The 15,031-nt window shown below is 41.4% G+C and overlaps 1 protein-coding gene across 6 annotated transcripts in view; it reads right to left on the reverse strand.

Annotated features, from left to right (window-relative positions):
• The window catches only part of MAP3K3 (mitogen-activated protein kinase kinase kinase 3), a 63,620-nt gene that overhangs the window by 38,541 nt on the left and 10,048 nt on the right, over positions 1 to 15,031 (reverse strand). For 3 of the 6 annotated variants that reach the window (XM_088028197.1, XM_088028196.1, XM_088028198.1), the window contains exons 3-4: positions 13,699 to 13,791; positions 453 to 493 (exon numbers count right to left, since the gene is read on the reverse strand). In XM_088028197.1, coding sequence (XP_087884323.1) covers positions 453 to 493; positions 13,699 to 13,791 — 134 coding nt within the window. The remainder of the gene's footprint in view (positions 1 to 452; positions 494 to 13,698; positions 13,792 to 15,031) is intronic. The other 3 variants (XM_028087446.2, XM_028087444.2, XM_028087448.2) reach the window with 1 other exon arrangement.

Consider the following 15,031-nt stretch of genomic DNA (forward strand, 5'->3'; position numbering starts at 1 on the left):
TATAAAGAAACTTCCAATTCACTACCTGGCCCTGATGTGGACAAAGCCAGGGCCACTCTACTGGGCTAGGAATAGACCACATCACAGGAGAATCCCAATCTCCTTCTGATTCATGGCACAGCGTCAGTGTGTTTGGAAGCCCTAACTCTGAGTACAGCTGGAGTTCTGACTTCCTCCCTCCCCTAGCAAAATGGTGGACCCCACAGGAATAGAATAAGAGCAGAAGAGCAAAACAGCAGCAGTTGAAATGGCTTCCAATTCTAAGACTAGAAATAAAATTCAATTGGTAAGCCAAACCAAAGATGAAAATTACCTTTTTGTATCCAATCAACCCCATCACTCAGCCAGTGACCCCACAGGGATCACTCCAGGGAAACAGCTTTCATAAGCTCAATGCTTTCTGAGAACTTCAGCACACATGGACACAATCACTGATCAGAGGGCAGACTTACCGCCTCTCCCCGTTGTGCTCAAACTTGATTCTGACGTCACTCTGCCAAAGGAATGATAGACAGGTTAGCAAGTTCTCTGGCATGTGTTATCCTGCCATTCCCAGGGAAGCCTCAGGGAGCCCGTTAGCAACGTTAGGCAAACATCCCCGATGGCTCCTGTTCCAGCTTCTCACCTCAAATGCATTCCTTTCCAATGAGTCGGGAGCCTTCCAGTTCTAACCTCAGGAGCAACAAAGATCCCCAAGTGGCTGCCCCAGCTCAGCTGCTATGCTCTAACAGGTCATTTCTAAGTTCTACACTCTACTTCCATAACTGGCTCTGGAGTTTCTCTTACCATATCACCTTCCGCCCAGGATACCTTTCCTTCTTGGCTGATGTGACTGAACAGAAAGAGAAATCTCGGGATGGATACTTCCTAGCTATGGGTCCACAAGCAAGTTACTTGTCCTCTTTGAATCTTGGTTTTTCCATGTATACAGTACACCTACCTAATTTGCAGAGCTGCTATGAGAACTAAACAACATAATGTAAGTAAAACACCTGATACATAGTAGACATGCTGTAAATGGTTGCTGCTGCTACAAATTTTCATGTCCCTTTCAAGACCACTCCCAGTGGGGTAAAGTGGAACCCTGGGCAAGTTACTTTAGAACTGTTCCCAGATTTGTCCTAAATGACCATCATGGGTAACCTATAAACTGCAGGAGGACATGAATGACGTCTATCTTGTTTCTGTATCATCAGTAACAAGCAAGGGGAATGGTATATATCTGTGCTTACTATTTATTCAAATGGATTAACTGGGTAAAGAACAGAATTGTGTAGAGTGTAAATATCAGAAACAGGAGGAAGTAGAAGCATCAGAATGTTTAGAAACAAATCAAGGAGGAAGAGATATTGTAAAGAGCAAACAAATGACTCAAGGGAGTTTAAAATGGCAGGAAAAGGGAAGAGATATTATAGAAGAAAAGGACAGGTATAGAGAAAAAAGAAAAGTAAGACTGTCAGGAAACCAACAAATAATAGAGATGGAGGAGAGAAAGAGTGCATAGTCATTGATGAAAAGTATACTGAGAAAGAGAAATGAACAGACTGTGGCTTGGAAGAAAGAAGATTCCAGAGTATCTTTAGATGAGAAACACAGAACAGAGAGAGAAGATGACAGAAACAGGACAGAATGTCAAAGGTAGGGTGGGTACATAAAGGACTTCCTTTTCCCAAGAGATTAGAAGGCTAGAATTCTCTTCCAGTCCACTGAACTGGACGGGTGGTTCTAATTTACACTCTAAAAATGATGGAGGACCTCAAAGAGCTTTTGTTTATATAGATTATTATCTACTGATATTTGCTATATTAGAAATTAAAACAGAAAATTTAAATTTATTTTATTCACTTTAAAACAGTTAAAATATCACATGTTAACATAAACACACTGTTATAAAAATAACTATATTTTTTAGAGTTTAGTGAGAGTACACAAATCTCTTTAATGCATGGCTTAATAGGAGACAGCTGGGTTCTCATGTCAGCTTCTGGTTTTAATCTGTTGTGATAACATATATCATGTAGCCTCTGGAAAACTCAACTGTACATTCTTAAGAGAATGAGGGTGAAAAGGGCAAGTAACATTTTAGTATTAATAAGAAAATAGTTTCGACCTCATAGACCCCCTGAAAAGTTCCTGGGAACTTCCTAGGGATCCCTAGACTACAGTTTGAGAATCACTGAATCAAAATATAAGAATGTGCTCCTCTATCCCATTATTTTAAAGACAAGGTGGAGTTGGGGGTCAAAGAGCTTCATGTCCCTGACAAGTTCACACACTAAACAGTGGACAGCAAAGTTCCCCTGACCTGCAATGTGACAACTATTCAAAACACAGCCCTGATCTTGCCCTCTCATCATCCTTTAATGTAACATACGGACCACTTTATCCATTAATAGTATATGAAAATAGCTAATATTTATTGAACATTTACTGTGTACTAAGCCTTGTTCTAAGCATGTTACATGTATCAATTAAACAAATCCTCACAACAGATACTATTGTTGTCCCTATTTTACAGGAGAAATTGAGTTACAATGAAGTTAGATAAGTTCCCCCAAGGTCACCATGCTTTAAAGAGCAAGCCAGGATTCAAACCCTGGAAGCCCAGCTCTTAACCACCCATGCTATGCTACAACTTAAGTGTCTCACAGGCAAAGGAGGTTTATTTTATTCTCAGATGCAGGCTTCAGTGGGAGAAACTATCAAAGGATCTTTTGTGATCTTACTTTTTGGAACTCATGGAGGAGATGGAGGAATAATGGAGTCAGAACCAGGAGACTGAGGTACCAGTCATGTAGTAAGGTATAGGGCCTGGGGAACCAGTAGTGGAGGCTTTGGCTGAGGTTGTGAGTAGATAGGGATGGAGGAGGTAGAATGGGAAGGCAGTGTGCTCCCTCTGGTCTGCACTTGCACATGCATGCTATCGTGCATGTGTGGGCATATTTGTGCATGCGTGCATGCACGAGCAGAAAGGTGGGACAATGCAGCTTTCTGTCTTCTTTTTCTCCTTCCCTGAAATGCTGAGCAGTTAGCATGGCAAGGGCCCTCCACAGCACAGTGCCTACGACAGGCTGCTGTGCACCAACATGCCACCTCCAGCTTCCTACATGCTCTAGTCCCACAGCCAGCTCTGGAGTTATGTAAGCGCTCACCAGTCTGCAGCCCTGTCTGTCCCTGCAGGTGGCTTACCACAGCCTTTCACCTCCGGCTCTGCACAGCCCAGCACACCTTGGTGTAGCTCTCATTATTCCTATTTTTTAGTAATAGATTCTATTTTTAGAACAGTTTTTGATTTTCAGAAAAATTGAGGAGATACAGCCCACATCTTCTTCCCACCAGTTTCTTCTATTATTAACATCACACATTAGTATGGTACATTTGTTTTTGTTACAACTAATTAACCAATATTGATGTATTAACTAAAGTCCATTCAGAGTCCCTTAGAGTTTATTTCTGTTGATTTAAAAAAAAAATTGTAGGGGGTGCCTGGGTGGCTCAGTCAGTCGAGCTTCCGACTCTTGATTTTGGCTCAGGTCATGATCTCAAGATCGTGAAATTGAGCCCCAGGTCAGGCTCTGTGCTCAGTGCAGTTTGCTTGAGATTCTCTCTCTCTCCCTCTGACTCTGCCCCTCCCCCTGCTCGTACTTTCTCTCCCTCTCTTCTCTCCTTCAAAATAAATAAATAAATAATCTTAAAAAATAAATAAAAAATTTGTATCCCTCTGTTGATTTTTATCTAACTTTTTATAGCAATAAAAAAACATACAGCAATAGCTCTTAAACTGGGACACTATACTTTGATGCACTTAAAAAGGAATCCCCTCTGTCCCTTTGTGGGACTGAAGGAACTAAATTTATTTCATCATGGCCATAATTCAAGCACTATTCAATGTGAATTCAGTTAGAAGGGGAATTAAACTTTTGCCTTAAACCATAAATCACTCCTACTCAAGACTAACCAAGCCTGTAATTAGTAAGCAGTGTAAACAAAGATGCCCAGCGCTCTGAATCCCTTCTCTGATGTGGTGACAGCCTTTCCAGAGCAGGATGCCTGCATGTACCACACAGTGGGCCCACATCTGCCAAGTTCCTAAATCTGAGCTCCCCCTGTCAGGCTGACCAGAATAAGCCATGGATAAGGAAAGTTCAGAGAAACATCATTTTATTCAATTCCTCCTGCCAACCATTCTCCTTGCCTGAGACATTTCACACTGGTGGCCAAGTCCTCTTCTATGAGGTTCTCTCCTCCCTTGCCTTCTGTGACTCTTCCCAGCCCAGACAACCTGCCACCACTCTAACCACTTCTGCTTCTTTGCTGGTTCCTCTTCCTCAGGCCTTCTCCCACCCCTCCCCCAACATGTGACTGTTCCTTGATGTTTGGACTTTTGGCCTCTGGATTTCTCCCCTTTCCTCACATCTTCTCTTCAGTAGGAATAAAAAAATAGGCAACTTATAAATAGAAAATACCCAAATCTCTGACCAGCCCCAATCTTTCAAGCAAAACTTCCTTGGTCTGCCATGTAACTAAGGCAGGTAAGTTCTTATTAAGAATGTAGCACTAAAGTCAAACCATCTGGCTTCAAATCCTGGCTCTACAACCTCCTAGCTATATGATCTTGAATTTGACTAACCTATCTGTGACTCAGTTTCCTCATCTGTAAAGTGTAAATAGTAAAAGTATTTATCTCATGGAGTTATCAAAAGAATTAAATGAAATAATTAGGTAAAGATAGGAGAACAGTGCCTGGCATATAGTAAGTGCTCAATAACTGTTAACACAGGTCCATTAGCCTTTAGCCAAAACCTGTGGGGCCAAAACTGTTTCAGAGTGCACTTTTTAGACTTAGAGAGGCAGTATACATGTCCATATATGATGCAATGCCTCCCCCCAGGGGAGGGTGTCTGGGCCAGCACTTCCACAGCAGAGGCAGAATACGAACAGGTATTCCTCAGGCATCTCTGCATTGCTTAGCCTCTCCTGAAGTTAGTTTAGGGCTTTATGACTAGTTCTGACCAAGAGCTGGGAACATCACTGAGTGCTATACTCTCTTCCCTGGCAGCCACATGTCCCAGGTCAGTGTGGCCGCCCTCAACCAGGGTCCTGACTGTGGGGAGCACTGTCTTCCTCTTGCCCATACTGGGCATAGTGTTAAGTCACTGAAGATTTAGGGTTTTTCTGTTAACACAGTACAAGCTAGTTCTTGTAGTGAAAAGTATGAATGTTCACAATAAATGGAATAAATAAAGACTATAAATAGCCCTGTATCCATTCAAGCCAGGTTTTGCTGCCAAATGAGTTTGCCACAAATTTACCAAAAAAAAAAAAAAAAAAAAAAAAAAAAAAGGCCTTTCAGTTTCCAGTACTCTTTGGATTTCAGAACTGCAGATAAGGGACTGTGGACCTGCAAAAATCACACACACACATAATCTGAGTTTTTTTTTTTTTCACTATGATCTCAAACTCAACCTGGCTCCATATATGTCTGTACCAGCCAACCTCCTAAACTGGTCCCCTTCTCAGCACTGCCATTTCTCACATTGGTACCACTGCTCCCTTGGCTGCAGACTCAAACCTCTGAGTTCTGCTTGATTCTTTCCTTCCTCCCCCCTCCAATTCTTCCTTCAAAGGCCTCTGATATAGCACCCCACCTCTCATTCTCTCTGTCCTTTCTCTCACTGAGCCCCTTTCCCCTCACCCCTGGATTCCTAAGGGAGCCTCTGTACTTCCCAGATCCCTCTTTCAACACATTCTACATTCTTCTATAGTTTCGATCATCTTAACCACAGCTTTCACCATGCCCCTTCCTTGTTCAAAAAGTAATCAGTGATACCCCTGACCTGTGGAATAAAGTCTAAATTCTCAGCTGTCATTCAAAGCCCACTGGAATTTATGCTCACTCAGTTTACCTAGCCATCTCACACTGTTCTCAGCAGGAATGCTCTCTCCAGCCCAATCATCCTGAAATAGGCCATGTTCATTCTTTCCCCTAGGCCTTTAACCATTCAGTTACCTGACCTGGAGTGCCACCCTTCCTCCTTGCCACCTAACTCCTTAACAGTTCAAGTGCTACCTCCTCCAGAAATGAGTCTGTAACTCCTTCGGCTCAAGTTCACCTTTCACTTTCCTGGTGTCCTATAGCACTCACTATCTGTACCATATATTTAGGCATAGTTGCATCCTACCTCAGTTTTCTTTTTTTATTATTCATTTATTTTAGAGAGAGAGAGAGAGAGAGCGCGCACAGGGTGGGGGAGCAGAGGAAGAGAGAATCCAAGCAGACTCCCACTGAGCACAGAGCCTGATGCAGGGCTCGATCTCACGACCCTGAGACCACAAGCCCAGCTGAAACAAAGAGTTGGATGCTTAACCAACTGTGCCATCCAGGCGCCCCACCTCAGTTTCATTTTTTCATATATTTCTCATTTCCCAATAAGACTGATTCTCAGGGTACAGGGAACATATTTCTTTGTACGTCTAAGACACTGGACTATATAGGCACATATTGAACTGAAGGAGAGATGCCATCCTTGCTAAGAAAAAAAGTTCCAGTACAAAAATTCAGGTCTAGACAAGTTCAAGTCCACAGCCCATCCAGTAACAGTGAGGACAATGCCCAGGGGTACAGATCTGGGACCTTAGCAGGGGTGCGGGAGTAACTAACAAGGATACCAAACTTTTTTTTAAGATTTTATTTATTTATTTATTTGTCGGAGAGAGAGAGAGAGCACAAGCAGGGGGAGCAGCAGGCAGAGGGAGAAGCAGGCTCCCCGCCAAGCACGGAGCCCGACTCGGGACTCAATCCCAGGACCCTGGGATCATGACTTGAGCTGCAGGCAGGCTCCCAACCAACTGAGCCACCTAGGCGTCCCAATGATACCAAACTTAAGTAGAAATAACCTTTTCAAAGTCTAACCTCAACAAGTGAACATGAAACCCAAGAGAGCTCCCAGGAATCCCCACAAAAATCAGAGTTTATTAAACAAAGGTTTGTGAACTAATTTGACTTGACAAAGGCCTCAGCTAGCCATTGTTCTGAGTGCCCTCTCTGATTCTATAGACCTCCTTTTCCCTGTACTTGCTAGGTATCTTTGATGGCTCCCCCATCTTTGGCATTGGAGTCCTTATTTTGCCAGATAGTCAATAAATGAGAAGAAAAAAAAAAGGACAACGAAAATAATTTTGTGTGACTCTGTAAAGTCCTAAGAGATCAACGGAAGAGATGATTATAGAGCAAGCTTTTCTGCCCTAGTTCTTTCTATATTCTCAGTCCTTCCATTTTATCTGGCATGCAAGAGCATTTCAGTAAGTGTCTAAATGAATCAATGATTAAATGGTATTTGCTTATCTATGGCTGCCTAATAAACCACCACTGTACACACACAAATAAATGTAAATATATATATATGTATATAATATATAAGTAAAGCAACTGTCTTATAAAATAAAATATCAGGCTTATATATTGCTTTGTTTTATTTTCAAAACTAGCCAGACTATCTTATCAACAACCCTTGAAAGAGAAAGGAAGTCCTGAAGAGCCAGGTCTATCACAGTAAAAGCAAAAGACAGTCTGCTCAATCGCTGACCTTCCTGGAGGAACAGCCCCTAGAATTCTCCTTCAGAACTGATAGCCAAGAGCTCTGCCCTGCTAGTGCCTGCAATGAGGAAAGCAACTTTTCCATTCTGAAGCACGCACTAGTGAACATCTGCAAGGTCAGACCCAGCAGACGCTGGGTTCTGTTCAAGCCTTACCAGTTTGATAAGATTTGAGAGAAACAGGAATTAAAGATTCTATTTTGGGCGCCTGGGTGGCTCAGACGGTTAAGCATCTGCCTTCGGCTTAGGCCATGATCCCAGGGTCCTGGGATCGAGTCCTGGGTTGGCTTCCCTGCTCAGCAGAGAGTCTGCTTCTCTCTCTCCCCTCTGCCTCTCCCCCTATTCATGCTCGCTCTCTCTCTCAAATAAATAAATAAAATCTTTAAAAAAAAATAAAGATTCTATTTCTTTCCCCACTGGGATTTTTAGAAATTAGGCTAGCTTTAGAAGTTTGCAAAGGACTTTCTGATAAACAGGAATAACAATCCACTAAGGGTAGAAAACCTTGACCCTTTCAGTTCCATGACAGTGTACACAGTTCTGATTAGAAGCTTTCGTTAGACCTCATACCACAATGCCAGAACAGAAGTGATGTAATCACTACCACTTTACATCTGACATTTGTTTCACAATGTACAAAATGCTCTACATTCTATGATCTTACAACACCTTTAAGAGGTAGACACAGTGGGTATTATTATGTCTGTATTTCAGATGGAAAAACTGAGGTTTAGAACACAGTTAAATTACTGTGATCAGGAGTGAGAAGATGTGGGTTTGCTTCCCGGCTCTACTCAATACCTTTGCGTAAGCACTTTGCAAACTTTAAAGTATTATACGTGTACTTACGGCTGTTATTATTGTTAACTGTTATTGTTGAAAGTACTCTGTACACTGTAAAATCCTAGGTTGACAGATTAGTAATAATGACTTCCAGGCCAGTGCTCTTTTCACTATACTAAGCTGTCAACTTCACAGAGAAATTGCACCTGCTGATAAAGCACTGTGAGTTGATGACCAGTTGCTCATCGTGGCCTGCAAAACTGTCCACGTGCCCCAGCCACACCTGGGATGGGCCACACATCTAAGAATGTTCAGCAGGCTCTAACCAGGCTGTAAGGCTTCCAGGGATCTAATGTACAGGAGGAAGAAGAGAGTACAGATCCTGCCTCCTAGCAAACAGTTCATAGCGAAGCTCATTGCCCATGTACTTCCATAGCTGCTCAGAATGCTTAGTTGTTGCCCAATGCATTCTTTTTCAATTAGTTACCTAGCTTGTTCACTCAAGGAAGAGGATGTCTGAAGTCCTATCAAGCAGAGATACTAAGTTAGGTTTTTCCAGTTCTTCCAGGCCTCAGCCCCCCCAACATTTCTGTCAATGAACCCACAGCTCTTCTGCCTTTCCTTTGTTGTGTCCAGCTTGAGCCCCATGAGGTGATGCCAATCTCAGCTCTGCCTTGTAGCCAATACGGCCCTTCTCACGCTGAAGTAAGCACTCTTTGCCTCTGTCGGCACCATTCCCTCCCTAAATATGCAACTTCTCCTGCTGGCCAAAATATGTGGATACTTTCAGCTGGAACTCTGCAGTTTGAATCTTTAGCCCTATTTGACATTTCCTAGCTAATTTGGCATCTCTTAGCCATTTAAATTAGGTTTTAATCTTTCATTCCTCTCTCCCAAGTATGGACCTTTCTGGCAGAAGAACTGGTAATGTAGAAAACGGTGTAATCCTATCCTGAGCCCAGGCAAACAAAAACAATAGTATTAATAAACATGGATTCACTCCCTAAATTGTAAAGTCCTATGTTAACAGATTATTAACATCACCACACTCTTAGGCCAGGTCCTTTTTTTTTAACTTAATTTTATTATGTTAATCACCATACATTACATCATTAGTTTTTGATGTAGTGTTACATGATTCATTGTTTGCGTATAACACCCAGTGCTCCATTCAATATGTGCCCTCTTTAATACCCATCACCAGGCTAATCCATCCCCCTACCCCCCCCCAGAACCCTCAGTTTGTTTCTCAGGGTCCATAGTCTCATGGTCCATATCCCCCTCCAATTCCCCCCCTTTTTTCCCTTCCTACTATCTTTTTTTTTTTTTAACATATAATGTATTATTTGTTTCAGAGGTACAGGTCTGTGATTCATCAGTCTTACACAATTCACAGCGCTCACCATAGCACATACCCTCCCCGAAGTCTATCACCCAGCCACCCCATCCCTCCCACCACTCCAGCAACCCTCAGTTTGTTTCCTGAGATTAAGAATTCCTCATATCAGTGAGATCATATGATACATGTCTTTCTCTGATTGACTTATTTCGCTTAGCATTATACCCTCTAGTTCCATCCACATTGTTGCAAATGGCAAGATTTCGGGTTTTTTTGATGGTTGCATAATATTCCATTGTATTTCAATACCACATCTTCTTTATCCATTCATCTGTTGATGGACATCTTGGCTGTTTCCATAGTTTGGCTACTGTGGACATTGCTGCTAGAAACATTGGGGTGCACATACCGCTTCAGATCACTACATTTGTATCTTTGGGGTAAATATCCAGTAGTGCAATTGCTAAGTCGTGGGGTAGCTCTATTTTCAACTTTTTGAGGAGCCTCCATATTGTTTTCCAGAGTAGCTGCACCAGCTTGAATTCCCACCAACAGTGTAGGAGGGTTCCCCTTTCTCTGCATCCTCATCAACATCTGTCGTTTCCTGACCTGTTAATTTTAGCCATTCTGACGGGTGTGAGGTGGTATCTCACTGAGGTTTTGATTTGGATTTCCCTGATGCCGAGCGATGTTGAGCACTTTTTCATGTGTCCGTTGGCCATGTGAATGTCTTCTCTTTGGAAAAATGTCTGTTCATGTCTTCTGCCCATTTCTTGATTGGATTATTTGTTCTTTGGGTGTTGAGTTTGATAAGTTCTTTATAGATTTTGGGTACTAGCCCTTTATCTGATATGTCATTTGCAAATATCTTCTCCCATTCTATCAGTTGTCTTTTTGCTTTTGTTGACTGTTAGCTTTGCTGTGCAAAAGCTTTTTATCTTGATAAAGTCCCAATTGTTCATTTTTGCCCTCGCTTCCCTTGCCTTTGGGGATGTTTCTAGGAAGATGTTCCTGCGGCTGAGGTCAAAAAGGTTGCTGCCTGTGTTCTCCTCTAGAATTTTGATGGACTCCTGTCTCACATTAGGTCTTTCATCTATTTTGAGTCTATTTTTGTGTGTGGTGTAAAGAAATGGTCCAGTTTCATTCTTCTGCATGTGGCTGTCCAATTTTCCCAACACCATTTGTTGAAGAGACTGTCTTTTTGCCAGTGGACATTCTTTTCTGCTTTGTCGAAGATTAGCTGACCATAGAGTTGAGGGTCCATTTCTGGGGTCTCTATTCTGTTCCATTGATCTATGCGTCTGTTTTTGTGCCAGTACCATACTGTCTTGAGGATTACGGCTTTGTAATAGAGCTTAAGTCCAGAATTATGATGCCACCAGCTTTGCTTTTCTTTTACAACATCCTCTGGCTAATCGGAGTCTTTTCTGGTTCCATACAAATTTTAGGATCATTTGTTCCATTTCTTTGAAAAAAATGGATGGTATTTTGATAGGGACTGCATTAAATGTGTAGATTGCTCTAGGTAGCACTGACATCTTCACAATATTTGTTCTTCCAATCCATGAGCATGGAACATTTTTCCATTTCTTTGTGTCTTCCTCGATTTCTTTCATGAGTATTTTATAGTTTTCTGAGTACAGATCCTTTGCCTCTTTGGTTAGATTTATTCCTAGGTGTCTTATGGTTTTGGGTGCAATTGTAAATGAGATCAACTCCTTAATTTCTCTTTCTTCTGTCTTGTTGTTGGTGTATAGAAATGTAACTGATTTCTGTACATTGATTTTATATCCTGCCACTTTACTGAATTCCTGTATGAGTTCTAGCAGTTTTGGGGTGGTCTTTTGGGTTTTCAAATAAAGTATCATATCATCTGCAAAGAGTGAGAGTTTGACTTCTTCTTTGCCGATTTGGATGCCTTTTATTTCTTTTTGTTGTCTGATTGCTGTGGCTAGGACTTCTAGAACTATGTTGAATAGCAGTGGTGATAGTGGACATCCCTGCTGTGTTCCTGACCTTAGGGGAAAAGCTCTCGGTTTTTCCCCGTTGAGAATGATATTCACTGTGGGTTTTTCATAGATGGCTTTTATGACATTGAGGTATGTACCCTCTATCCCTACACCCTGAAGAGTTTTAATCAAGAAAGGATGCTGTTCTTTGTCAAATGCTTTTTCTGCATCTGTTGAGAGGATCATATGGTTCTTGTTCTTTCTTTTATTAATGTATTGTATCACATTGATTGATTTGTGGATGTTGAACCAACCTTGCAGCCCAGGGATAAATCCCACTTGGTTGTGGTGAATAATCCTTTTAATGTACTGTTGGATCCTATTGGCTAGTATTTTGGTGAGAATTTTTGCATCCATGTTCATCAGGGATACTGGTCTGTAATTCTCCTTTTTGATGGGGTCTTTGTCTGATTTTGGGATCAAGGTAATGCTGGCCTCATAAAATGAGTTTGGAAGTTTCCTTCCATTTCTATTTTTTGGAACAGTTTCAGAAGAATAGCTATTAATTCTTCTTTAAATGTTTAGTAGAATTCCCCTGGGAAGCCATCTGGCCCTGGGCTCTTGTTTGTTGGGAGATTTTTGATTACTGCTTCAATTTCCTTAGTGGTTATGGGTCTGTTCAGGTTTTCTATTTCTTCCTGGTTCAGTTTTGGTAGTTGATACATCTCTAGGAATGCATCCATTTCTTCCAGATTATCTACTTTGCTGGCATATAGTTGCTCATAGTATGTTCTTTTGTTTGTATTTCTTTGGCATTGGTTGTCATCTCTCCTCTTTCATTCATGATTTTATTTATTTGGGTCGTTTCTCTTTTCTTTTTGATAAGTCTGGCCATGGGTTTATCAATCTTATTAATTCTTTCAAAGAACCAGCTCCTACTTTCATTGATCTGTTCTACTGTTCTTTTGGTTTCTATTTCATTGATTTCTGCTCTGATCTTTATTATTTCTCTTCTCCTGCTGGGTTTAGGCTTTATTTGCTATTCTTTCTCTACCTCCTTTAGGTGTAGGGTTAGGTTGTGTATTTGAGAACTTTCTTGTTTCTTGAGAAAGGCTTGTATTGCTATATACTTTCCTCTTAGGACCTAGGCCAGGTTCTTTTCATTACACTAAGCTGTAAACACATCTCTCGAAGGTTCCCCTACCCTCATCTCATCCCATCCTTCCTAGAAATGTATTCACTGAGACTTTCTCCCCATTTCTGCTTTTGGATTTTGCTGAAGAATACCCCTCCTGGTCAGAAGGTGAACATCTGCTACAATTCTCAGGAGAGACCATTCTACAACCTTGACATTATTAAGAGGAAAAAGTGATCTTGACATTTTCATTGCCTTTTACCCAATATTAGCATAAAACTTTGAGCTTCCATTTCTAAACAGCCAAGCTAGTTCCATAGCTTCACATTTCCCCCAGATCTCCATGCCTCCTGGAATAGAATCTTGGATAGGATTCCCACTGATGAGCTTATCACAATGTGTAGAAACACACGATCTGTGTGGAGGAATGAACGTCCCAATGAATCGCTAAACACCTCCAAGAATGCACTTCATTTCTTGCCCAGCAAGCCAACAGTCCCTTATATAATATATAAAGTTGTGCTGTCCAAGACAGTAGCCACTAGCCTCATATGGCTATTTAAATTAAAATTAAGTAAAATCTAAAATTCACTTCCTCAATGGCTCAATAGCTACGTGTGGCTAGTGGCTATTACCCTAGACAGCACAGATACAGAACACTTCTATCATCACACAAAGTATACTGGACAGTACTGGACAGTACTGACAGAGGCTGCTTATGAATAATACTGTTTTGTGAAATGGTGACTAAAAGCAAAGAACATAGGTAATCAGTAACCAGTACTCCCTACAAATCCACTAAAATGACTTGTCTAGGAAATGAACGCCACACTCTTCCAGCACTTGGTTCAGATCTGAAAGCACATTTTAGCTTTATGGGTAATTTGGTTCCTTACCAAAAATTTCTTTTTCTTACTGGCCCCTGCACATGAGCTTGTTGTTACTGTGGGGCTGTTCAGAAGGGCTGAGCTGCTGCTGTTGTGTTTTTTCTTTAAAAACAAAAAGACTGAGGTTAATAATTTGTACCCTCCATGCAAGAGAAAAAAATTGATGATATTCAAGTAAATTGCGGGTCCTCAGAGCCACTAACTCTTGTTAAGATTACTTCCTAACCAATAGGCAATCCTTTTTCACAGCCTTCTCCCTTCATAACCACGGACTTTACTTTAATAACACAGCAGCAGACACAGTACAAGATCAGGACTTTTCTTATAATAGCTTTTAGGTTCTAAGCAGAAGGATCTCTAAAAGGTAATCTCCCTTCCAGGAATGATCAGGGACCACCATGCCACCCTCCTCTTCCCAGCCTAGTCCCTTTGGGTCTTCCAACTCAAGAAAGCTTCCCCTTTTCACCTAACTGATATCCACACTAACAGCCCCATTTGGAGAAAGATCAGCTGACTGGAGCAGCACACTCCACATAGGAAGACAGGAAGGAAAGTGAGGTCATTAGGCTCAAGCCTGGGGGAGGGGACTCACTTCTGGTAAAATGCTCCTTCCAAAAGCAGCTTTGAATAGGAAAGAGTTACAGCAAAGCAGAACCCACACAATTAGACAGAATAATGTATGAAAACAGTACAAGAATGGGCCCTATTCTGTTGTTTCTCCAGTTCTGTAAGGTAGCCATAAAAATAAAAGCAGCTTTCTAAGCTAATCCTTCTGTTATATCATGATATAAAAGGACTCAGGGTCCCTAGTTTTCCTAAAGGCAGGAAATACTCTGAGAGGCTATATCTAGCAGACCTTAGACAATAAAAGTTCTAGGGCCTTACTCTTTCTCTAGGAACCAAGGATTCTTCTGAAGAATTGGTAAACAAGGTGCAAATGAGGAAAGAGAAGGTTAGCTGATAATGAAGAGAACCACAAGGGAAAATGGCATGGACAAATTTTCATCAAACACACCAAACATAGGCATATGATATAGCACCAGATACCCACTAGGAAAGAAAGTGCTCCATCATTCACTCCTCTCTGCAGGCCAAAGTACCCAGGAATCAGGGAGTTCGTAAATGACACTGGAGGTGGGAAGAAGGTTCTCAACAGTGCTCGAGTTTAAATGTTAACAAAAATAGGAACTGTTTTCCTGAAGAACCACACTATTCGCAATAAAATAGGCACTCAGCTACCCAAGTTAATATAAGGGGAAACAATTATAAACAACAATAATAAAATCACTCATTGTTACCTTTAGAATATACTACATGACATTTTATTAAATAAATTTCCCTT

Source organism: Eumetopias jubatus, unplaced genomic scaffold, assembly GCF_037043125.1.
Source record: "Eumetopias jubatus isolate StellerSeaLion01/CBP00866 unplaced genomic scaffold, mEumJub1_p1.0 scaffold_10, whole genome shotgun sequence".
NCBI lineage: Eukaryota > Metazoa > Chordata > Mammalia > Carnivora > Otariidae > Eumetopias > Eumetopias jubatus.